Source organism: Candoia aspera, chromosome 12 (genome assembly GCF_035149785.1).
Source record: "Candoia aspera isolate rCanAsp1 chromosome 12, rCanAsp1.hap2, whole genome shotgun sequence".
NCBI classification, from domain to species: Eukaryota; Metazoa; Chordata; class Lepidosauria; order Squamata; family Boidae; genus Candoia; species Candoia aspera.
The window spans coordinates 20,241,840-20,267,797 of record NC_086164.1 but is presented as its reverse complement, the minus strand read 5'-3'; the positions used below and the strand labels follow the sequence as shown (position 1 = coordinate 20,267,797).

General features: G+C 39.7%; 1 protein-coding gene across 1 annotated transcript in view; it reads left to right on the top strand.

The window, feature by feature from the left end:
• ATRX (ATRX chromatin remodeler) overlaps positions 1 to 25,958 on the top strand; it is a 116,879-nt gene that overhangs the window by 14,241 nt on the left and 76,680 nt on the right. The window contains 5 exon segments of the mRNA XM_063313561.1: positions 15,273 to 15,385; positions 16,846 to 16,901; positions 19,563 to 19,615; positions 20,022 to 20,146; positions 25,715 to 25,834. Coding sequence (XP_063169631.1) covers positions 15,273 to 15,385; positions 16,846 to 16,901; positions 19,563 to 19,615; positions 20,022 to 20,146; positions 25,715 to 25,834 — 467 coding nt within the window.

Here is a 25,958-nt window from a genome sequence, read left to right as displayed (position 1 = left end):
TATATTTCTTGTTTTACCTTTATTCCCTCAATCTGATTTTCCTTTCTAATATTCTCTGTTAAGACTTCCAATATGAATAGTAAGGGGGAGAGTGGACAACCCTGCCTGGTACCTTTTTCTATTACTCATTCTTGTGTTGTATTTTCGTTTATCACAATTTTGGCTTTTTGGAATGTATAGATTGCTTTGACTGCCTTTATAAATGTGTCGCCAAAATCCATAAATTCCAAGGTTTTAAGCATAAAATGCCAGTTTAAATTGTCAAAGGCTTTTTCCGCATCTAAAAAGAGTAGCATAATCTGTTTTTCATTATGAATTTGGGCATAATCTATTATATTTATGATAGTCCTTATGTTATCTTTTATGTGTCTTTGGGGTAGGAATCCACTTTGGTCATGATCAATTATTTCTTGTAATATAATTTTTAATCTTTCAGTTAGAATTAATGTAAATATTTTGTAGTCATTATTCAGTAGTGAAATAGGCCTATAATTTCTACATAGTGTTGGATCCTGTTTCTCTTTCGGAATTAATATAATATTCGCCTCAGACTAAGATTGAGGTATTGGATTTCCTGATACAATCATATTCAATAAATCCTTAAATGGTAGTAGTATTTGATCTTGGAAATATCCCGCAGAAAAACCATCTGGTCCTGGGGCTTTGCCTGTTTTCAGTTTTCTAATAGCATCTATAATTTCCTGTGTTGTAATGGCGTTGTTAATTGTTGCTTTTTGATCTTTAGTTAGTTTCTTTAAATTGTGTTTTAGCAAATAGTTTTCAATTTTGTCAATTGATATTTCTTGTTTCTTATATAAATTTGTAAAAAAGTTATAAAATGCCTTCTTAATTTTTTCATTGTCAACTAATTCTTCCCCATTTTCTACAATTTTGGTAATGGTTTTTTTTTTCCTTATCTTTTCTTAATTTATATGCCAACCATTTACCCTCTTTATTAGCATGTTCGAAGTTTGTTTGATATATCTCGGTTTCCTTTCGATTTCGTCTGTTGTAAGTATTTTTAATTGTTGCAAAATTTTTACTTGGCGATTTTTTCCTCATCAGATGGCTTTAATTGGAGCTCTTTTTCTTTTAACTTAATTTGATCTAAAATTATTTGAGTTTTTTGTTGTGCTTTCCTTTTCAGACACCTATTTTGATACATAAAGAACCCTCTCATATAGGCCTTACTAGTATCCCACACAGTACCAATACTTACTTCTTTATTTAGATTCCATTCAAAGAATTCCTTTAGTTTCTTTTTGCAATCTTCTACAAATTCTTTATTTCTCAGCAAAGTTCCATTTAATCTCCACCTATAATTTTTTGGGTGGAGTTTTATGCTCAATTGAATTGGGTTATGGTCTGAGAAGGATCTGGGGAGGGTTGTTACATCAGAGATTTTATTTGCCAGATTTTTAGATAGCCATATCATATCAATCCTGGAGAACGATTTGAATCTATCTGAGTAGAAGGTATAATCTCTGGCCAAGCCATTTTTATGTCTCCAGGCATCTACAGTAGCCAAATTTTCGGTCATATCAAAAAAAGACTGAGGTCATTGTTCTTGATTTTTTAAAATTTGTTGTTCAGACTTTCTATCAATGATAGGTAAAGTAACCCCATTCCAATCTCCCATCATAATCCAATTATTATAGGGTAGTTCAGAAAGTACATTAAGTAAATTTTGATTAAAAAATTTCTGATTATCATTCGGGGCATATACTCCAACCACTAATACTTTAAGGCTTGGCAGTTCCACTTCTATTATTATATATCTTCCATTTTTGTCAGCACTTATCAATTTAGAGTTTAAATGAGACTTTGCATATATTACAATTCCATTTGGTTTTTTTTTCACTTGCTGCTATAAATTCATTTCCTAATTTCTTGTTTATCAAATATTTATCATCTTTTTTAGCAATGTGCATTTCCTGAAGAGATATAATATCTTGTTTCAATTTATATAAATAATGAAAAACTTTTTTCCTTTTAACTGGGGAGTTGACTCCACTTATGTTCCACGAGAGGCATTTTAGTTCATTTATTTGAGAGAAGTATTGTAAACTCTTTAGAGCTAGAAGCTAATTCTTCTACACTGGGGTCTTCAGAATCTAGACACTTTCCTTTACTTTCTTTACTTTTAAATCTGTCACTCTCCTCTGCATCTGTTTCCAGATCTTTCTTACGTTTTTAAAGAAATTCCTGTGCTTTTGAGATAGTATTCAATTTGTATCTTCGTTGTTTAAACATAACATTAACTCCCTCCAGAATTTCCCATCTGAAGGGAATTTTATTTCTTTTTAAGACATCAGTAAGAAAAAAGTATTCTCTTCTCTTTTTAAGTATTTTCCGTGGTATGTCCTTCAGTATCATGATTTCCTCTCCTTCAGTGTTATTTTTTTTACCATAAGAGGCCTTTATTATCAATTCTTTTGTCCTCTTTCTTGCAAATTCAATTATTATGTGTCTTGGTTCCCTATGAACCTTTGCATATTTCGAGTTAACTATATATTTTTTCTATATTTTTTTCTAATTTTTCTTCATCCCGGTCAATTAAATTGGCAAGCATTTGAATCACTATTTCTCTAATTTCTGGCTCTTTTTTTTCTGGTACTCCTCTAAGCCTAATACAGTATTCTTTTTCTTTTAACTCTAACACAGTTAAACGGTCTAATTCAGTGTCCTTTTCCCATTCTAATTTCTCCACTCTTTCTCTTACTTCTTGGATATCTGCTTTTATTATTTTGTCCATTGTCTCTAACTTATGGTCTAATCTTTTCTCAAAGCCATCAATTTTCTCTTCCAAAAAATGAGTTAAATTTTGAGTGATGTTTTGAATTGTTTTCTGCGTAAAGTCTTCAAACATGGCTTTCAACCATTCACCTTCCCCCTCTTCTGAGCTTCTTCTAATCTGTCTTCTTGTATTCATTTTGTTTTGTAAATATCCTTAATTTTTTAGCTTATTTTAACTATTAATCCTAATACACTATTTGTTTATATGTTACAATATACAATATCTATTTCTATTTATACAGTACAAAATATGCTTAAGTATTTATATAAAGCTATGGTATATTACAATATGGCGTGATGAATTAATTAAATAAATAAGTTTTCCCCTTATCGCAGCAAGGACTTACAATAAAGATTTTTCCCCCCAATCGTAAAGTTTTTTTTCCCCCTACTTAGGAAGTTTCTTCTTTTTTCTTTATTTAGTCAGTAATTATTGTTCTTTTCATCGAAGTGAAGGGGGCAGCAGAATTGCCTAGAAAACTAGGCTACTCATGCAGGCTCTACAGTTCTTGCTTCCTGGCTTCCTGGCTGCTCTTTTACGGTGAAAGTGAAAGTGACAAGAAGAAAGTTAAAGCTTTCGCCTGCCGCTCCAAAGCCGCTGAAGCTCTTCCTCGGCAGAGCTCTCCTTTCAGTGCTGCCTCCGTGGTTTGCCTGTCTCTCTGACTCCGCAAAGCCACCTTCGTCCTGCATTGTAGGTGAGAATATTCTTGAGCTCTCACATTGCTCGTCCTGCCGCCATCCTCCAGGAAAAGAGTTTTTTTATCTATACACAATTCAGAAATCATCAACTGTTCAGTCCTGGTTCAGCAAAAAGTCCATTAGGAGTTACCAGAAATATCAAACATAGTTTATCCCTGGTCAAATACTCCAACTTTATATTCCTTCTTTTTACTCTGCACAATCTTGACCTTCAAATCAGTCCTAGGACATCACAGGATTTGATCTTTCATCACTCTTTGACATTTGAAAGGAGTCTTCAAAGCTTTCACCAGCCTACTTCGTAAATCCCATAAAAAGGATTTCTTGTTGCAGTTGTTCTGTGCCCAGATCCTCTTTGTGATTGTCTTTTGTATTCCCATTTTGGTAATCTCAATTTTGTTGTCTTCCACGCCTTCAAGCTCTATAATGTCTATGTCAGGTAAAAGTTTTTTAAAGTTTATCCATTGAAATCTGTATCCTTTCTGAGATATTTGTTATTAAAATCTCAGTCCATGTTTCAAAAAACTCTTTAAGAACCAGTTACAGCTGGCTTAGCCATTTTAACTCTTTTCTGCCTGGTCCTTTAATTCCCTCTGGTGTCCATTTGCAGCCTTCATTGAGCCTCAGTCCCTAATATGGGTTTATTTATTTATTTCTTTGATTTATATTACTGCCCCTCTCCCCCAATGGGGGGCTCTGGGAGGTTTACAGTAGTTCAGTTTCAGTCGTTTCCCGTGAGTATATTATTTAATTATTTATTTGTTTTTCAAGTCTTACAGCAAAAATACCAATATTCCAAATCTCTCTGGTCACCCAATCTCTTTAAAACTTTCTTACATCAAAATCCTTTTTTTCTTCTTCTGCTTTTTGCCAATTGTATATTGTTTTAAATTCTTAAGTCTCTGTTTAAAGTTTCTTAAATCCAAAGGAGGAGGTAAAACTCAGCCAGTGCCAAATTAAGCTTGCTGTTGTGAAGGTCCCTAATATCCTTAAAGTGATTGAATTGAACACTTCCGAATGTGATTAGAAAGTGAGTTCGGCTGGCTTAGTGCCCTTATGAAAGGCTCTGCCACTGCTGAGAGCAAAGGTGTCGTCTCGCTCTGCTCCTGGCGCTCAAACCCCCAGGAGACCGTTGTTTTATGGTCTCCTCGTGAGGAGCTGCCATTCAGAGCACTCGTGGGCAATCTCCTGTTTTCTCCCTCTCCAGAGAGATTTGAAGGGCCGGTCTACTCACCAGTCCTTTGATCTTCACAGTGGTCGTCTCTGCTCATTGCTCATTTGCAGAGACGTCTTCAGTCAGCCATGACTCTCACCGGAAACCTGATAAGTAGGAGAATTCTGATAATTGATTCTGTGCATTTACCTTTGAGCGATATATGGGGTGGAAATTGCATAGGTACTCTGAGGCACTACTGTGTTGGCACTTTTTCTTGCAGTAATTGGGCAAAATGAATACGGCATAGTATCTGTTATGTTTAGAGCTCAAGTATGCCATACCCCACTGAACAGTGTGGCAACTGCAGGAAATGTGAGAGATACGTAAAAGTCATTTATATGTTCTTATTTATGTTTCTAACGAGAGCAGATGCTGTATTTTAGTTATGTAGAGAGAATTGGGAGGTCATGACAGTTACAGTAGTTGGGTAGATAGATAAGCAGTGCAGGAGTGGAAGTTTTAAAATAGTATTTCACAGTTGTGTATCTGCGTGTTATTTATTTAGCTATTTATTTATTTATTTAATTTCTATGGCCACCCATCTCAACAAGTGACTCTGGGTGGCTTACAATCATAAAAATTATAAATCATAAATTTATTACAATCATAAAAATTATAAAACAGTTAAAATAATTAAAACAATTCAAAGTGCAAAATAAATATATATGGTTGCCAAGTAAGCAGTGTAAGATGTTAATATAGCCAAGAAACGGGGCCATTAGCACGTTTGGGGCCCCAGGCCTGGCACATAACCAGGTCTTCACGGCCTTACGGAAGGCCAGCAGGGTCAGGGACATCCTGATCTCTGGAGGGAGAATATTCTAGAGGGCAGGTGCTATGGCAGAGAAGGCACGCCTTCTAACTCCCCCCCAACCAACATTCCTTGGCTGACAGGACCCATAGCATACCCAACCTACCAGACTGAATTGGATGGGTAGAAACAACTGGGAGAAGACGGTCCCTTAGGTTACCTGGTCCCAAGCCATGAAGGGCTTTAAAGGTGACAACCAACGCCTTGAATTGCACCTGGAAGCACACCGGCAACCAATGCAGCTCACGTACTAGTGGTGTTACATGTGTCGAGTATCCAACACCATTTACTACCCATGCAGCTGCATTCTGTACCAGTTGAAGCTTCCGAATGCTCTTCAAGGGCAGCCCCATGTAGAGCACATTGCAGTAATCCAGACGAGATCACGAGGGCATGAGTGACTGTGAGCAAAGCCTCTTGGTCCAGGAATGGACACAACTAGCGCACAACTTAAAGGTGTGCAAAGGCCCTCCTAGCCATGGCTGCCACCTGCTCTTCAAGCAGGAGCTGTGAGTCTACGAGGACCCCCAGATTGCACAGTGGGTCCATCTGGGGCAGTGCAACCCCATCCAGGACCAATAATGGAAAAACCTTGTCACCGGAAGGCCCATGTATCCAAAGCCACTCAGTCTTGCTTGGGTTGAGTCGAAGCCCATTGCACCGGATCCAGGCCCTTACAGCCTTCAGGCACGGGGTCAGGACATCCACAGCATCACTCAGGCAGCCCGGGGCAGAGATATAAAGCTGGGTATCATTGGCATATTGATGATACCTTATCCCAAACCGTCAGATCACCTCCCCCAGTGGCCTCATGTAGATGGTAAATAGGAGAGGGAAGAGAACTGAGCCCTGAGGCACCCCACAAAGTAGGGGATGCAGGCTGGACCTCTCCCCCCCCTGGAACCGACCCCGGAAGAAGGAGGAGAACCAGCACAACACTGTGCCGACCACCCCCAACTCCCGAAGCTGGTCCAGAAGGATACCATGATCGATGATATCGAAGGCTGCTGAGAGGTCAAGAAGAGCAAGGATGGTCGCACTGCCCCCATCCCGCTCCTGCCAGAGGTCATCTAAGAGTGCGATCAATGCCGTCTCAGTCCTGTAACCCAGCTTGAATCGTGGCTGAAAAAAGTCCAGATAATCCGCTTCATCCAGGGTCCTCTGCAGCTGCCATGCAACCACTCTCTCCACAACCTTCCCTACAAAGGGGAGGTTGGAGACTGGACGGAAACTATCCCAGCTGGTTGGGTTGAGTGATGGCCCCTTGAGGAGAGGACGCACCACCACCTCCTTAAGAGGCGACGGGAGCACCCCCTCTCTCAAAGAGGAATTAACCACCACCCAGACCCAATCATGTGTCCTCTCCCGGGCAGCCTTGACCAACCAGGAGGGGCACGGGTCTAATACAGAAGTGGCCAAACTAGTAGCTGCGAGGGCCCTGTCCACTGGGCCCTGTCCACTTCCTCAGGTGCAACCAGATCAAACTCCCCCAGATAACCATGCCAGACTTTGGCTCCGTATCCTCTACTGGTCCTGCCTTAAAGCTGGAGTCCAACGTAGAGCGAATGCGAGTGGCTTTATCCGCCAGACGCACGGCATATTCCTCACAGCAGCCCCGTAGGTGAAGCTCGGTATTACTCCCTCCAAGGAGGGACCGAGTTACCCGAAATAGGGCCTCCGGGCGACAGACTGTAGACACAATAAGAGCGGAGAAATAATCACATTTTGCCACCCTTACTGCCACAAGGTAGGTCTAATAGCAGCTCTAGCTTGGGTTCAATCGTCTTCACTCCCCGCCTTCTGTCAGTGGTGCTCTAGGCATCTCTTAGCCCTCCTAAGCTTCCTCAGCTCTTATGTATACCACGGGGAGCCATGGGAGCCGTGGGCACGGAGAGGCCGCTCAGGCATGATCTGATCCAGAGCCTCGGCCGCTCTCGTTCCATGTGGCCATCGAGGTTTCAGTCAGACTGTGCAGCAACTTCCCAGAACAACCCTGAGCTCCCTCTGAAACCCAACTGGGTCCATCAGTCGCCTGGGGCGGGCTGATCTGACAGGCCCAGCCTCCCTGTGGAGCGGGGTGGCGCCAGAGAACTGGAGGCTTACCAGGAAGTGGTCTGACCATGACAGGGGAGAAACCAATACCTCCCTCAATTTCAGAGCACTCTGCCACTGCTCCGACAGAAAAACCAGGTCAGGTGAATGACCACTATTATGCGTCGGCCCCTGGCTTACTCGGGACAGGCCCGTGGCTGTCATGGTGGCCACAAACTCCTGAGCTACCTCAGACCCCATGCCTGGAGATGGCAAGTTGAAGTCCCCCAACACCATAAGCCTGGGGAACTCCACTGCCAACCCGGCCACAGAGTCCAGAAGCTCAGGCAGGGAGGTTGCTATGCAGCAGGGAGGCTGGTACAGTAGCAACAGTCCATACTGATCCCTAGAGCCCAACTTAATAAACGGGGTCTCGCACCCGGCAATCTGAGCAGTGCCCCTGGATGCCTCCCAAGGATCTCGGCTCGTGCCACACCTGGAAACCTGCTGGGCACATCTCAGAAAGGGGGACTCCCTCTCCCAGCCAGGTCCCTGTAATACATGCCAGGTCAGCTTTCTCATCCATGATCAGATCATGGATGAGGGTGGCCTTATTACATACTGACCTGGCGTGCAGCAGCAGCCGACAACCCAGGGCCTTGAAAGTCTGCCATCTGGGGCTCGGGAGTGAGTTTGGGGGGCTGGAATGTGCCACAGGAACAATATAGCTGTGGCCCATTCCTTGTAAATGCCTTGTCCCGCGTCTCCCACCATTTCTCCCTCTACCTGTCATTACTGAGATGCTATAGCTGGCCCTCATCCCTTTGGAGCCCTCCCCCCTCCCCTGTCCATCAAGGCCCAGGCCCACCCCCCCACCCCGCACATAGCCTGCAATCCACTAATAAGGGCTCCTTAATGACCGAGGTTCTTCTGCAATATTCAGCACTCAGCACCTCCAGCTAATCAAGGGCCATTTCTCTTCATCCCCCCACCGACCAACCACACCATGCCGTAAGCCAGTCCCCTCTCACCAGACTGCTGAGGCCCCAGTTGCACAATTCCAGTGATTCAGAAGACCCTTCCCTTGCTCTCACCCATGGGCAGGGAGACAGAATCGCAGGGAACAACCTGGCTTCCAACTTTATTAACCATTCTAGTTACAGTCCTTCCAATCAAGTCTTCTTGGGTCACGATGACTACCGACTGAGAACAGTTCATGTGGGTAGCTATTGACAGCACCTTCCAACTCTCAGCCAAGGGGGAGGCAAAGGCTACCCACCCATGTGGGGGAAGAAACTGTAGCCACAGGGCCCAGGCAGTGGCAACCAGCCTGGTCCAGCCCTGCCTCTGCCACAGCAAAATCCTTCATGCCCATGCAGCTGCGACAGAAAGAGGTAGCCCTTGTCTGCACTCCAGCATCCTCCTCATCTCCTTGCTTCTTGGCACAGTCCCTTCCGTGGGCCAGTAGGAGCTTCCTCCATTGTCCGCACCAGCTTCCTTCCCACCGCCGCACTGCCAGCTGATGCAAAATGCATGGAGCGCTTCCTGCGCGAGGCTGCTAATCCGTGTTCCTGGCGGTCCCACAATCCAGCTGCTGCCTCCAGTCCCCCAAGGCCACTTCTCCAAGCCGCGATCCAGCCATGGATCCAGGTAAGGGAATGGGCTCTGGATGCCACACGCAACCCAGTTCCAAGCCACCAAACAGCCCAGCAAGAATTAGAAACCGCACGGGCCAGATGGAAAAGCAGTCCAGTTTGGTCTGGTCGGGGAGCGACCCCAAGGGACGCCTCCACCATGCAGTCCGAATCTCCAAATCTCTAACCCTCCACACCATACTAAAACCCTCCAACAAACTGCACCTGCTCTAAACACACAGCTGACTCAGCGCCATAAAAAAAAACAAAACTAAAATACTATTTTGTGTATAGTATCACACCAGAATAGAAGGTTGAGCAATCTTCATCACCATCATAGTTGAAATTATTTAATTATTACATTTATACCCCACCATAATCAATTGACTGTCGGTGGCTAATAGTGAATGTAACAAAATGACAAGTTAAACATCTGTGCTAACATGAAGATCTACCAGCAGCTACATCTACCAACGTAAATGACAGTAAATAAAAGGGAATATAATAATAAAAATGGCACAATAAGTTAAGTCAACAAAATAATGAAATGCTGCCTGGAATAATTCAGTTTTTAATCGCTTCCTAAAGGCCAGCAGGTTGATTTCCAGGGGAGGCCGTTCCAAAGCAAGGGTGCTGCTATGAAGAGGACGGGCTGCCCGTCCTCCGCTCTCCGTGGCTCCCAGTGATGGAAGACACCAGAAGTTTTCTGCTGCAGATGCCCCAGGTCAGAGGTGAACGTGAAGGTAGATGCTGCAAAACACTCTCTATGGTTTTGAAAGAATCCAGTAAGAGGAATCCAGAAGAACTTAGAATTAAATGTTAATATTCTTAAAATTCTTCAGTTTGTCTTCGCGTGGAAGAAGAATATTTGGTCAGACAGGGAGTAACTTAAAGAGTAGATGCACCAAAGCACCCTTTTCGTGCGCTTTGTTTCTTCCTTGCGACATGGAAATAATTACAGTACATATACTGTCTGTCTTCCTGAAGTGAATGTTACTCTCGTAGAAAGCATGGGGCCTTTTGGTCCATGGCTGCATTGTCTGCATGTATGAAAGCAGCTACTGAGTATTTCAGAGAGAGGTCTTTCCTAGATTTATATACAGATATATAAATACATAGAAATGCCAGGGCTTGAATCTAGAACCTCTTTTGAATCTAAGAGTGTGTGATTTATTACTAAACAACATGCTTAGCTTTTGAAGAATCTCAGAAGATGGGCAGTTCTCTAACTCAGCTGTGATTTAGGTGGAGATACTTTCACTAGCCCCGTCTGGCACGCTGCTGCATCTCTCTGTCGCGGGATGTGGTGGTGCAGCCTGCCTTCGTCTTTACAGAGACGTTCTAGGAGCTGCTCAGGGTGCTGCAGGGTCACTCATGAGCACAGCAGCGCTAGAGGAGGGCTGGCACTTTCTGGGAGGTCTCAGGCGAGGTCTCTCTCAGGGCCCCATGGGACAGATCGGCAGTGGCGACATGAGCCACAGGCCTCTTTCCAAGTTGTGCATCAGCCCTTTTTTTTCTGATCATAGAAAGTTGAGTACATTCATGAAAGAATTTTTCCCTGAACTGGATTTTAAACTGAACTGTTGATTTTAATTTTGATTCCAATCCGTGAGTTTAGAAGCTAGCATAAATTTAAGCAGGACTTATTTATTGATATTACAGTAATTTGAACAGAAACACTGCCCTGAGTTGGAGGAAAACATTAGCTGAGCATCTTGAATAATAAACCCACTTTTTACCCCGTTAGTTTCCTTAACAGGCACAGCTTCTGTAGTTTGATATCAGTTACTTCTGATTAAGAAATGAGCTGGTGCTGAAAAACAGGAATGCTTCTGTTTTTGTTTCAGTCACAGGGTATACAGATTGTATTAGCATCATTGTCATTTGTGTGAATCCAGTCATCTTTAAACCATGGTTAAAAAAAGACAACTTAGGAAATCGCATCAGTTGCAAATATGAAACATGTATTTTAAGCTTTAATAAGTAACTTTGCTTGATTTAGTTGTCACTATTTCTAATGTACCGCATCTGCCATTTGACATAGATAATGGCTATTATAATTTTTATAATTTTTATATTTATAAATACAGTTGCAATCAAAATTATTCAACTCCCATTGCAAATCAGGTTGATTGCCAAAATGTACACTTTCAGCTGTTTGCAATGAACAAATCAAACAAAAGCAATTGAAATAGCTCAACACAATGAATGCTTCAAGTGGTGTCCCCAAAATGCAACTTATCATGACATCTCCGGTTTCAAAATTATTCAATCCCCTGAATAGAATCCGTCACAACTGCACACATACAGTATGCAAAACACATGTTGTCTCAAGCACACCTGATATAACTAATCAGGGGCTTCATTAGTTGCACCAGGTGTGCTTGAGCTGGAACACTTGAAATACCTGAAGCGGCTAGGGGTTTGTTGAGTGTCACGTTTGACTGCATGTTAGAAATACAGTATGGCTAAGTCAAAAGAATGGCCCAAAAAGGTAAGAGAAGAGATCATCGCCTTTCACAAACAAGGAACAGGATACAAAAAGATAGTGAAGGCCCTGAATGTTCCTAGAGACACCATTGGAAGTATAGTTTGCAAGTTCAAAGTTACAGGAACCGTGGTTACACTACCTGGACGGGGCAGAAAAAGGAAGCTGTCAGTGGCTGCAACCAGATTTCTGAGAAGTCTGGTGGAGAGAAACCCTCGAGTGACTGCAGAAGACCTGCAGCAAGACTTGGTGGCAACAGGCACTGAGGTTTCAGTGAGCACAGTAAGGCGCGTACTAAACACAGAAGGTTCCCATGCCAGAACTCCAAGACGTACATCACTACTGACCCAAAAGGACAAGAAAAGTCGGCTCCAGTATGCTCAAAATCATATTTATGATTAAGCCACAGAAGTTTTGGGATTTTGTTCTGTGGAGCGATGAAACAAAACTGGACCTTTTCAGCCCGATGGATCAGTGGTATGTCTGGAGGAAGAAGAATGAAGCATACGCTGAAAAGACACTCTGCCTACAGTTAAGCATGGTGGTGGCTCAGTGATGCTCTGGGGCTGCTTTGCATCCTCTGGCACTGGAAACCTGCAATGTGTGGACGGCAAGATGGATTCATTGAAGTATCAGGAAATCCTAGGAGAAAACGTCATGCCTTCTGTAAGGAAGCTGAAGCTTGGGCAACACTGGACCTTCCAACAGTACAATGGTCCCAAGCATACCTCAAATTCCACTAAGGCTTGGATGCAGAAGAAGTCCTGGAAGATTCTTTAGTGGCCATCACAGTCACCTGATTGAACCCCATAGAAAATCTCTGGTGGGATTTGAAGAAGGCGGTTGCAGCACGCAAACCCAAGAAGATTACTGAACTGGAGGCCATTGCTCATGAGGAATGGGCTAAGTTTCCTCAGGAACTCTGCCAGAAGCTGGTGTCTGGCTATGCATCTTGTTTGCAGCAGGTCATAACAGCAAAAGGGTGCTCTACTAAGTACTGAAGATGCTTGCCATGAAGGGGTTGAATAATTTGGAGACTGAAGAAGTCATGATAAGTTGCATTTTCAGTTGACTTTGGGGACATCACTTGAAGCATTTGTTGTGTTGAGCTATTTCAATTGCTTTTGTTTGATTTGTTCATTGCAAACAGCTGAAAGTCTGTACATTTTGACAATCAACCTGATTTACAATGGGGGTTGAATAATTTCGATTACAACTGTATGAAAAAGGACAGCTGCTGAGGGTCCCCATTAAACTTCATCTGCAGCTCACGGTGCCCACTCCTGGAAGGGGGAAGACTTACATGTCCAGCTAGTGGTTCTCCCCATGTCACCAAAGGTTGGCTGCTTTTCCTGGTCTCCGACGCCGGAGATGGTTGTCTTGATCCGGGGGTTGGCTCGGTTGTGGATCTTTTGGATGACAGGATGGATTCCACCTCCCGGTTGACTTAATGCCCAATCCAAGGACAGTGAGATGCTTTGCAGGATGGTTTCCATGGAGGCTATCTTCTAGATTTTGCATTCGGTCTGGGGTAGCATCTTGTTCAGGTTCAGAGTCCTTGGAACTGGACCTCCTGGTCTTTGGTCGCACGTCTGTTGATTGGTGAGTCGGTGTGACTTCGTCCCTCACCCCTTCTTCTCAGTTTTGGGTACTTCGTCATTGATCTCCGGGTGGTGTCTGTTCCACTCCCTGGAGATCTGGGTGACCTGGTGGCTGGAGCCAGGATGCTGTTGCTTTGGAGCCTCAAGTGACATCTAATGTAATCAGTTCTGTGTCCAGCTCCACCGCACAGCTTTGCTGAGGTAAGGAGTTTCCCACAGCACCTTCTGTTTCCGAATCTCCATCAGATCCAGCCATTGATCTAGCCACCGCCTCTGGTTCCATCAGCTGCATCATTGTCCCTTTGTCCCCAATGGTGCAGTTGGATCTCCTGATGTTAATTTCGACATAATTGTAGAATCTGGATTCTCTTCTGAGTACGTACGTCTCCAGGTAGAGTCAGATTAATGATTCACAACTTTATGTGATGACTGCCTACTCAGCTTGCCATTAGATTCATACGTGATTAAGTAGAAATCTCTTTAATGGATTGTAGTGTGCAGTACAGAGAAAAGGTTGCAAATAGAAGTTCCCACGCTTTCCCCAAGTGAAACAGCCCAATGAACTCAACCCCTTCCCCCTTCTTCGGTATGCAGCCCCCTTTTCCGTGCCAGTCTGTTAAGTTCTGTGCAGATGTCTGCAGCGGCTCTGCTGGTTGACCTTGGATGCCAGAGATAGTCCAAACAAGATGCTTTCGCACTCCTGGCTTGTCCCCCCTCCCACTTCTACTGACATGCAAATCTCAACCCGTGTTGATTCCATTCATGCATGCGAGTTGGATCAGATGTTCTGGGAACATTTGATCTGGGAGCATGACAGGTTTGTTTGCTGCCTTGAGTTATTTATGAAAATAATAACAGTGGGATAAAAAATAAATAAAATAAAGGAAGCATCAAGTGCCAATCCTCAGATATATGCCCAATCAAGATACCAGATCTTGGCAGATAGAAGTGCATAAATAATGATTTGTATCTAGGAGGATGCAAAACATGATAACCTTGGATACCTTGAAGGTTCTGAAATAAAGCACACTATTTTGGAGATAAGGACAAAGTGGGGCACTTTTATTTTGAGTGTTCTACCATACAGAATTGTAATTCAAAGCAAGCCCTTATTTCTCAATTTACATACTAAGTAGTGTGTAAAATACGTAGTGTGATCATTCATGCTGAGTGTTATTTGCTGATTGTTGTGTAAGAAATATTTGTGAATAGGTAAGATTGTAACCTGATTGCAAGCAATGGAAATAACAGTTAAATAGAAACAAGTATATTTTTGCAGTCTGGACATTGTTTAGCATTTATTTCAAAAACTCATCACCTTAGCTAAAGCTAAGTGTAACAAATCTTTTGTAGATTCGGTAACAGGTAACTCTTAGTATCATCTGTCACCTAGAGGGCCAGTTTGGTCTAGTGGTTCTGGGCTAGAAACCAGGAGACCGAGAGTTCTAGTCCCGCCTTGGGCACGACAGCCGGCTGGGTGACCTTGGGCCAGTCACTTTCTCTCAGCCCAACTTGGTGCAATATAGACTAGCCTCCTTGTGGTGCACCCTGGGCAACGTGACTTGTCACAGCTAAATAGTCTACGCATCTGGCTGCTGGACCTCACAAGGACTTCCCAGCAAGAAAAGGCAGCATGAACACCGAACTGCTATGCCATATGATTAAAAAAAAAATCTGTCACCTTACACTGCACTTTTGTGGTCATGGGCTGAACAATATGGGAACAAAAGTTTATTTTAAGTTTCCATTGTTCCCTGGTAGAACAATAGAAACATTTTGAGTTTTGTTCTGCCATAACATGAAATATTCAAAACTTCCAATAGAACATTTTGAATGGGACCATTTTGTTTCAATCTTCAAACATCCCATTTTCCCCTATTTGTGCATATCCAAATTTGTTTCAGTTAGTTGACATACAGAGCTAGCTTGCTTCATCCTATAACTGTAACACCAAAAGGGATATATTAATATGGTGCATCTTTTTTTTTTTTAACAGTGAAAGCAAGTTGAATACATTGGTGCAGAAACTTCATGATTTCTTGGCTCACTCATCAGAAGAATCTGAGGACGCAAATTCTCCTCCAAGATTATCTATGAGCAAAAATATAGGTAAAATCTTCATTCTAAAACTGTTAAGATTTGCAGTTTTTGAATATATTTTCTCACATCACACAGAATTGTGTAACTAGGAAATACTATACAGCATGTCAGAGTTGCTGCTATCTTGTTTTTAATTGATAGCATTATAAAGAAATTTATGATTGAAATAATGAACATTTTATAATATTAATTGGGAAAGAGTCAATGTTTCTGACTTTAATCTGCTATTGGTATTTCCATTGTTTCTTATATTTGAATTTCATAGCATGCATTGTTTTTCTGCCAATTTTATTTTCAACCATTATTGCTTATGTCAGTTTCTTCTTTCTTTTTTACTTACTTACTTATTACTTAGTTTTATTTCTATGCAGACTTTTGGCGGCTTATATAGAAAAACACAAACATCCATAGTAAAAAGATAAAAATACAACAACAATATAAACTATAAAAAAATAAAGTGGAATGTTCTCTGAAATAGGTCGGTCTTCAGAAATTTCTGAAAAACCATCAAAGAAGGAACTACCTTGATCTCCACAGCATCGGCAGCATGAAAGAAATAGTTGCAGAGAATGTAGAATTGGAACCCTGGTACTTGATCAGATTTGGAGAATTATATATGACTTCACACTTTAGCAGTGAAATTTTTTAAATCGATGTTACTACCCTGCTGTCAATCTCAACAACTTTGTTGGTATTGAGTGAGATGTTGGCTACTTCCGTGTGGGCATTGATTTCTCAAGGCCATACTGGATGTGCAACAACATATTTAATGTTCTTTTTTAAAATAGTAGCAGATATTTTAAAACTCGCCTGGTAACACAAGAGGGATGTATACAGAAGGGAGAACATGCTTTATTTCATACTAGCAAGAGACTTATTGTGGCCCCAAGATTAGCCAAACAGTTTGGGTCGTGTTGCAACCAAAATGTAATCATGTTGGTTATTCTGCATTTTGATTCCTCCCCACCATCTAGTGGGGTCTTAGGTAGTGAGCAGTGCCAGGCCAGTGTTCCATGCCCCTACCTCCTCCGCATGGCTTTGTACATCGACCCCCCCCCCATATCCCAAGGGCCTTCTTCTCCTCTAGCTCTTAGCCACTAGCACTGGGTTGTCTTTAAAGGTTATGGGAATCTGGGTGTTATGCAGCTAGGCTTTGCACACTTATGGCCAAGTCTTAGCAACCTAGGAATGATTTAAATTGGTATTCCTGTCAATGCCACCATCAACAAGTAAGGGACAACATTGGTTTATGGAGCAAGTCATGAACTTAATTTCATCCAAAATAGATTGAATTTTAATCCTGATGTTAAACCCTACTGTTCCTTATCAGATGAATCTAAGTTTTGTTTGGACTTCAACACGGCATAATACTTGATAGTCTTATAAATATAAAAAGGTCATTTGAATATTTTGAATATTTATTATAGTTTTCTATATGTTGATGTGACATATTTACATGTTTCCTGTAGATAGTGACAGTATGCCTGGAAATATTCCAGCTCCAGTGGAAAACAACAGGGAAGAGGTAAGAATAAAAGGTAGTGACTACATTGATAAAATAATACTACAGTTATGGAAAAGTATGGTTTATTTGATGGTTCAAATCTTTCAGATTACTTTTATTACTTTTGTTATTTTAGATGTGCACATCGTTCTGAATTTGAGTTGTTTTGAATCCAAAACACCTCTTTTAAGTTTCAAACACCCCACTCCAAGTGCAAAACAAACTTTTTGTCCATCTTTGGAGATGTTCTAAGCATGAAACACTTTTGCATGATTGAAGTAGGATGTTTCAAATGTTAAACCTTGTGCGCCCCTATTTATTATTGTGTGTGTAATCTAAATCTGGTATGAGCATATTTTGTAGAAATACTTGCTTTGGAATTTGGTAAGATGAATGTCTGCCTTAAGCTTATAATCAAGTATTTGAAAAATGACTAAACCGAAATATGAAAAGCTGCATCTTCAGTTTTCCGGTGCGCTTGGAAGCCTGCAAAAGTTTAGTGTCTTTTATTAAATAGGGAGGGATTAGTGCTGTAAAAGGCCCAAAGCAACTCCTCTGGATCATTTTTGAAGCACCCACTGCCACACTATGCATACCAGAGCCTCTTTCAAATAAAGCTGTCCTTGAACTCTCGATGACTTTGTTGACACAACTATGTAGTTTTCTTGGCAGCGTTATGGACCTGGTTTGCCATTGCCTTGTTCAGGGTCGTTTTTTCAGCTTCCCAGTCTAGCCTTGTTTTCCCCAAATACGAACTAGGCCTGACCCTGCGTAGCTTCCAGTGCGTGCAAAGGAGTACCCCTGTTGAAATGTTTGTGTGCTTGTATCTATCTACATATGGCTTGACATATTTTTAAGTACACTTCGGTGAATAAACATGCATGGACAGCAAACTTGGCATTTTTCCTGTGTATTTTTCTTTTCCACAGGAGCAATTCAGGGCCAGCGCATGTGTGACAAAGGCAGTGAACAAGAAGCTACTTTTCAAATAAGGAGGCAGTCTAGGGAGTCACTGACTGGATTACACAACTCATTATTAACCTCAGTTACTAAATTAACCCATTTTCTGAGTCCACACAATTCAAGTGACTAATAAAACAAATTAGGTTTGTGCAACACATTGAACTACAACCCCCCCCCCCCAACTGGATTAAGTATGTTGTGTGCGTGCATTTTCTGTATCTTCCAACTGATTTGGCTAAGCTGTGACTTGGTATCACAGAAGTGACAGTATGGCTGGGTCAGATTCTCTATTGAGTATTCTCCAGGGGTGATGGAATACAATTTCTTTTACCCCACACATCTATTTTCTGGGGATGAAGCCAGCTCTACATTGTACTTAGATTTCTATCCCCCCTTTAAATTAGGAGCTCAAGGAGGTATATGTAATGTTCCTTCCTCTTATTTCTACCACAACGACCCTGTGAGGTCGGTTGAGCTGAGAGAGAGAGAGTGGCCCCATGGCTGAGGGTGGACTGGGATCTGGGTCTTCCCACTTGTACTGCAACACTGTAACTGCTATACCATGCTGTCTCATGTTGAAGAAGATGGTTTACTTGTCCCTTTGAGATCTGTCCCACTGAGATCTGTGGCAGTAAAAAACTGTTACCATATAGTTCTATACTTCATGTGCATGAAGTACATATTTCCAATTTCTAGGGGCTACCAAGGATTTTGGAATCCCAGGAATGTGTCTTGATAGGCACAGAATGCAGAGACATTCAAAGGAATCATAACAGCAGCCAGACCATGTGTGTTAAACACTCCCCCCCATGTCAAACATAAATTTCTTGTGGGTTCACTGTACTCCATCCTTTTCTGTCACTTGACTTGTGAAACTGCTCTTGCTAACTGGATATAAGCTGCACAGGTAGTCCTCGTTTAACGTCCACTTGTTCAGCAGCCAAAGTTACAATGGTGCTGAATGAGGGGTACTTACAATGGGTCCCCTTAGCCGCATCCATTGCAGCACCCTGCAGTCACGTGATCGCCATTTGCAACCTTCACTGCCGGCTTCTGACAAGCAAAGTCAGTGGGGAAGCTGGCAGGGGGTTGCAAAGTGTAATCATGGGATGCTGCAGCCACGCAGGATTTGCCTAACAATGGCAACGGGGACTGCCGTACCTGCCGTTGTAAGTTGGCGTGGTCACATGACGTTGCACCTTATGACCGTGTCGCCTAGCAATGGAGTCCCTCATCCCAGTTACCATCGGTAAGTGAGGACTACCTGTACTGGGTTTGTTGACATACTCTTGTGAGAGGGGTTTAGTTTGACACAGAACTGTTTTTCCCTGTGGTGTGTAACAGAAAGCTGCTTGACTGTTCTCAGTAATTTTACACACAGTTTTTGTTTATTTTATACAATGGTATAGTAACATCCAGCACATTTATTTATTTATTATTTATTAATAAATATTTTTGCCTGTCCAAGGCAAATACTTACTATCTATATATATTTTTGCCTGTCCAAGTTTCTTTGATGCTTCCAATAATTGGAGCATACTTTAATAATGAATTATTACACTTGTAGATACACTTTTTATTGTGCCTAAGGACTGAAATACAGGAAGTTATCTTTAATTTGCATGCAGAGTAATATCTGAGATGATATACACACAGAGGAATAATACTATTTTGATTCTATATAAGAGGTTTGCATTTTTGCATTTTTTTCATATATAGGGTAGTAGCTCTTCTGAAAGATCCAAATCATTAGGATCATCGCGCTCCAAAAGGTTAGTTGGCGTGTTATTTAAATTTTTAATTGCCTGCTTCACTGGATGAGGAGATACATCCTGACTATAAGAATTGATAATTATGCTAAGAGGTGATACAACAGGAAAATTATGTGGCACTTGATGGAGTATACTATTTGCTTGCACTTTTAAAAATAATTAATTTGAAATCGAATATGATTGTCCTCAGATCTGAATTCCAATTGCCCAGAATTGAATATGTGGAATTATATATCAATTATAATTCTTTTAGTTGATTTTTTAAATCCTTCATGAACTATGTTAGATTCCTTGAATAAAAATTTAATTTCAGGCTGTAATTCTGTGCAAAATTGCTAAAGTTCTGTGATTTTGTTGAAATATGTACAAGTGGCATTATGAATATTTTTCTTTGCTGCCCATTCAGGAAACCCACAGTTGTAACAAAATATGTTGGCTCAGATGAAGAACAAACTTTAGATGAAACCATGAATCAAGATGTTTCAAATGAAAACTCAGAAAATGAAGTTGATATGAAAAGTTTGCCAAAAGGTAATTAATCTGCTAGTTCAGAAGGACTGTCACTGTATGACAGTTACAATTAATATATTTAGTAAGTATTGGCATATATTCCTGGTCACCAAACAAGCTGTATAAACTTCCCTGTTCTTTCCTTCCTCTTCTATTTTGCAAATTCTGGCTCCTGTTGCTTACGTTAACTCATTATAAAAATAATGGATTCTTTTTTTAATTTTTTTTTAATTTTTCATATTAAATTCTTTATTAATTTATTTAATAAACATAGAATTATATACAAACAGTAATATCTTACAATACAAAAAAGAGAAGAGAGAAGAAAAAAAAGAGGAAAAAAAAAGAAAAAAGGAAAATATATGTATGTATATAAATAAATAAAATAAAATAAAAGGGGGATAAGATGATAAATAAATAAATAGATAGAAAGATAGAAAGATTAAGGTTTCCAACTTTCTAGACGGTACAGCTTAGTATCCTAGCGTGTTATTTTTTTTTCCTTAATTCTCTAAATTACCTTCATTAATTCTAATAAGAGATTAAACAATTAAGTAATTTGCTATTTATATACTATATATTCATATTAACTTTCTGAGTCCGTTCCACATATTTGAAAAAGGGTGTCCAGTCCTTTTGAAAACCTTCCATATTTTTATCATTTAGTTGGTCTGTTAGTTTTGCCATTTGCGCCAAATTTAGGGATTTAAGTATCCATTCCTCCACAGATGGGATTAATTCTTCTTTCCACTTTGCAGCGTAGAGAATTCAGGCCGAAGTAATCAAATACAGTAGAAGTTTTCCATGGTTCTTTTCCAAATCTTTGTTCATAAAGCCCAATAAATAGAGTTCCGGTAATTTATCAATATTAACTGCCAGCATTTTACAAATTATATTATGTATAGATGATCAAAATTTTTTCGCTTTTTTACAAGTCCACCACATATGATATAAAGTTCCAATTTCTTTTTTACATTTCCAACAGACATTGGACATATTTCGAAACATTTTCGATAATTTTTCAGGGGTGGTATACCACATGTACATCATTTTATAAAAATTTTCTTTTAAATTATAATTTGATGTAAATTTTAATCCCTTAGTCCACATTCTATCCCAAACATCATATTCAATATTGTGTCCAAAATTTTTCTCCCATTTATTCATACGTTGCTTAACGTGTACATTTAGTATTCTCATTTGTAATAACATTTTATATATTTTAGAGATCATGTGGTCATTATTAGCATCGATTTGTTCATCCCACCAAGATAGTTTTTTTGTAAATTTGTAACTTTTAACATCTATTTTAAATTGTTCTTTTAATTGAATATATGTAAACCAATGACATAAATATCCTTCATTTTCCAATTCTCTTGTTTTCATTGTAAATTTAGTCCCTTCAAATTTTATTAAATCCGAATATTTTAGCCACTTATAGTTTCCTATTGTTTCTCGCCTTACAAAAGCTTCTTGTGGGGAAATCCACAGTGGTATTGTCGATGTTAGAGTAGATTTATATTTTTCCCAAATTTTAAGAATAGAAGATCTAATACAATGATTGTTAAATGTTTTATTTACTTTCAATTTGTTATACCATAAGAAGCCATGCCATCCAAATTTTAAATCACGCCCTTCTAAATTTAGTAATTTATGATCTTGTAGGGTGATCCATTCTTTTAACCATAATAAACCACATGCCTCATAATATAGCCTGAAATCGGGAAGACCCAAGCCTCCTCTTTCCTTGTCTTCTTGTAGTAATTTAAATTTAATTCTTGGTCTTTTCCCTTGCCAAATAAATTTTAAAAGATCTTTTTGCCATAATTTAAAAGTTTTATCAGTTATAAATATTGGAATAGTTTGAAATAAAAATAGCATCTTCGACAGAATATTCATCCTAATTGCAGAGATTTGTCCCATAAGTGATAAATTTAATTTTTCCCACCTCAATAAATCTTGTTTAATTTCCTTCCATATTTTAACATAATTATTTTGGAATAAATCCCTAGTATTGGTTGAAATCTCTATCCCTAAATATCTAACTTTTTTGACACTATTAAATCCTGATTTAATTTCTAATACATTCTGATTATTTTGTGGCATATTTAAATTTATCATCGTTTTTTTATTATTAATTTTAAAACCAGCTAATTCTCCATATTCTTTTAGTGTCTTTAATAAGTAATCAATTGATATTAACGAGCTTTGTAAAATAATAACTAAATCATCTGCAAAGGCTCTTAATTTATATGTTTCTTGTTTAATCTTTATCCCTTCAATTCGATGATCCTTTCTAATAGCTTCTGTTAGAACCTCCAATACCAGTATAAATAATAAAGGAGATAGCGGACAGCCTTGCCTTGTTCCTTTTTCTATTTGACATTCTTGCGTTATCTGTTCATTGATCACAATTCTGGCTTTTTGAAATGTATAAATTGATTTTATTGCTTTTATAAATATATCACCAAAATCCATCAATTCTAAAGTCTTAAACATAAAATTCCAATTTAGATTGTCAAAAGCTTTTTCAGCATCTAAAAATAACAACATAATCTGTTTTTCATTACGAAATTGAACGTACTCTATTATATTTAAGACCCTCATATTGTTTTTTATGCATCTTTGGGGTAAAAAACCATTTTGGTCATAATTAATTATTTCTTGAAGAATTGTTTTTAGTCTTTCAGATAAAATTAAAGTAAATATTTTATAGTCATTGTTTAATAACGAAATAGGTCTATAATTTTTGCATAGTGACGGGTCTTGTTTTTCTTTTGGGATTAGTATGATATTTGCCTCTGACCAAGATTTTGGTATTGGATTTCCTAACAGAATCGCATTCAATAAATCTTTAAGTGGTAACAAAATTTGATCTTGAAAATATTTATAATAACCTGCTGAAAATCCATCTGGACCTGGAACTTTGCCTATTTTCAATTTTCTAATTGCCTCTATAATTTCCTGGGTTGTGATGGGATTATTAATTAATGCTTTTTGGTCTTTTGTTAATTTCATTACATTAACTCATTATAAAAATAATGGATTCTTGTTCAAGTAGCAGCAGTTGATTTCAAGATATAAAGCACTGGGGATAAGCAGTTCATTCAGTTGTGTGTTAAAACAAATTGTAACGTATACAAATTAAAGTTTTAGAGCAGTTAAGAGAATATGTTTGTAACCTTGAAGATTAAAGCATCTTATTCATTTTACTTTTTTAATATGCCCCAATTACAAAGCCTTGTCAGAAAGAACGTAGGTGTTGTAATTAGGTTTACATGTTATATTTTAATACTATATAATCAAAATTTTGGTAATAAAAATGAAATGTTATTTCTTTTGTATAACTTTGTTGAGTTGGAACAGATAACTTGAAGAAAGTTTTTCAAGAGTTCAGAAAGCCGGGTTTGCTTTGAAGCAGAAGTTATTGCTGCTTTGAACCAAAACTGCTTGCTGCAGCTGAAAGTATGCCAGTTTTCCTCCAGGGGAGTCTGGGCATTCCATACTGGAATATCCCACTCCACCCTGGAGGCACAGTGAGAAAATTCTGGCCTTGCTTCTGTGGGAGGAGATAGCTTCTCCTTCAGTTCCAGGCTGACTTTGCTCCAAAGAGCACAGATGCCCAGCGTATCCATATGGCCAGAGTTCCTTCATTAGAGCCAGATTTTGCTTTCTTCTTTTTCCTTCATTTTAGTTTCTTTACCTTCTTTTAAATTTTAATTTTTTTCCTATTCTTCCTACAACAACAACCCTGCGAAGTGGGTTGGGCTAAGAGAGAGTGACTGGCTGGAGACAGTCTGAATAGCAAACAAATTGAAAGCACATAATTGAGAAGTTGAAAGAAAATCTGCTAGTTATTTTATCTATTTTAATTGGATAAAAAATCAAATACCTGTATTAGGGAGATAATGCATAAATAATCCATACATAGAAATGATCAGGTAGTTCATCTATACAGGAAAACCTGTAGTCCCCACTCATGAGGAGGAGATTGAGGTATTCTTATTAAATGACCAATAACTGGGTGTTTCGAGGACAGTAGCAAAATTTTTATTTATAGCCTTAGCTTATAGAAACTGTTTGGTGCCTTCAACGTAAGCCGCCCAGAGTCACGAATGTGGGATTGGCTGCTATATAAATTTGAATGAATGAACGAACTTTTTAGGGTTTCCTCCTTTTATATACGTACTAGACAACCCGTGACCTGTTGGGTCATCGTTTGAGAGATATTTCCTTACCTAAACAGAGAAACAGAATGACCGCAGGCAGGCAAAAAAGCAGTGGGAGTGGGAGTGACTTCCAGCTTCCTGCCTGCTTCCCCATTGACTTTGTTTGTGACAAATCTTCCCTCCCTCCCCGCCTCCCTCCCCATATATAATATAGGCTTGTGCCATTTGCCCTCCCCTCACAACCCTCAGGAGAGCCCTGGTGAAGCCTCCTCCTTGACTGACCCGCGGAACTGCCTGCCACTTTACTGGAGGGGATGTGGAACAAAGGGAGCGGAATATCTCCTTACCAGATTCCTTGATTCCTTCAAAAAGGGCAGAGCTGCTAATGTCCTGGAAAAGTTCTAAAAAAATTCAGGGAGAGATTCAGAGATGCATCTGCCAATGCTGAACTATATAGCTCAGTCAGACATCAGGGGTTGACCACAGGAGATGTTTTATGATGTTTTGCATTAGGTCATAAAATGTTTTATGATGATTTTTATGTCATAAAATGTTTTATAAAATTTGCCAAATTTCTATTCCATGGGACTCATGGGTCCTGGATTTTGGACACGTTCTGTTAGTTAGCCCGTTTGAGGTACCTTGGCTCAAAACTTGACGCACAGTTTCACCCAGCCATGAGAGTTTCAGTAGTATATAGATGTACTGCTACTTACGCTTGTATTAATGATATGCTGTATTTATAAACTCTGTGACTTGGTCTCGGACCACAGATAAACAAGTAATAATAGTGTAACTGTAATGTTGGTATACAGAAGTATGGAAACACTGGATTTTGTAGATAGTGTATAAATACATCTTGCACTATATCTGTGTACCTCTGTCTATATATTAATCATGTATTGTCACATTTACCAATGAATTATATAATCGATATATTAATGTCAGCATTTTGTCAGTAACATATACTGCTAATAATTATATAATACCATAGTACGGTGATATTTGTGCCATGTGTTTGTGTGAATGTACATGTATAAAAGATGACATATGTGAAGCTCATTCAAAGCAGGCCAAAAAGGCAGAAAAGTTTACTCAAGAATATTTAGCGTATGCTGCACATAGGAAATAACAATAAGATATATTAGATATGATTCCCAAATGAACTGGATGAGACATTGGCACCTAGAAAAATACCAGGAGATTTGAAAAAACCTGCCGAGGTGGGATTGGCCAAGCCTTCTTTTGAAGTTTTTTTTTTAAAGCTGTGAGAATTATAGTCCTTTGGAGCCATCACAAAGGCTAGATAAAGGAGCTAATCACGCAAAGCCCGATAACTGCATGAATACATGACTAAATTTGAATGTTGGGATTCTGATTCCATAATTTTCATTGTAATTTTTAACTGTCATTTCCTTAGGAACTATAGTCGTACAACCAGAACCAGTACTTAATGAAGACAAAGATGACTTCAAGGGGCCTGAGTTTAGGAACCGGAATACTACTAAAATGAAACCAGAATCTCAGAAGAAGCGAGGAGGTAAGTGCATCATGAATTAAGTTCAGTTCTCTGTTTAAAATGTTCCATGTTGGTCATTACTCTGTATATTTTGTATGTCGGTTTCCAGTTTCCTCTGAACCCTTAATAGGCAAGATAGGCTAAT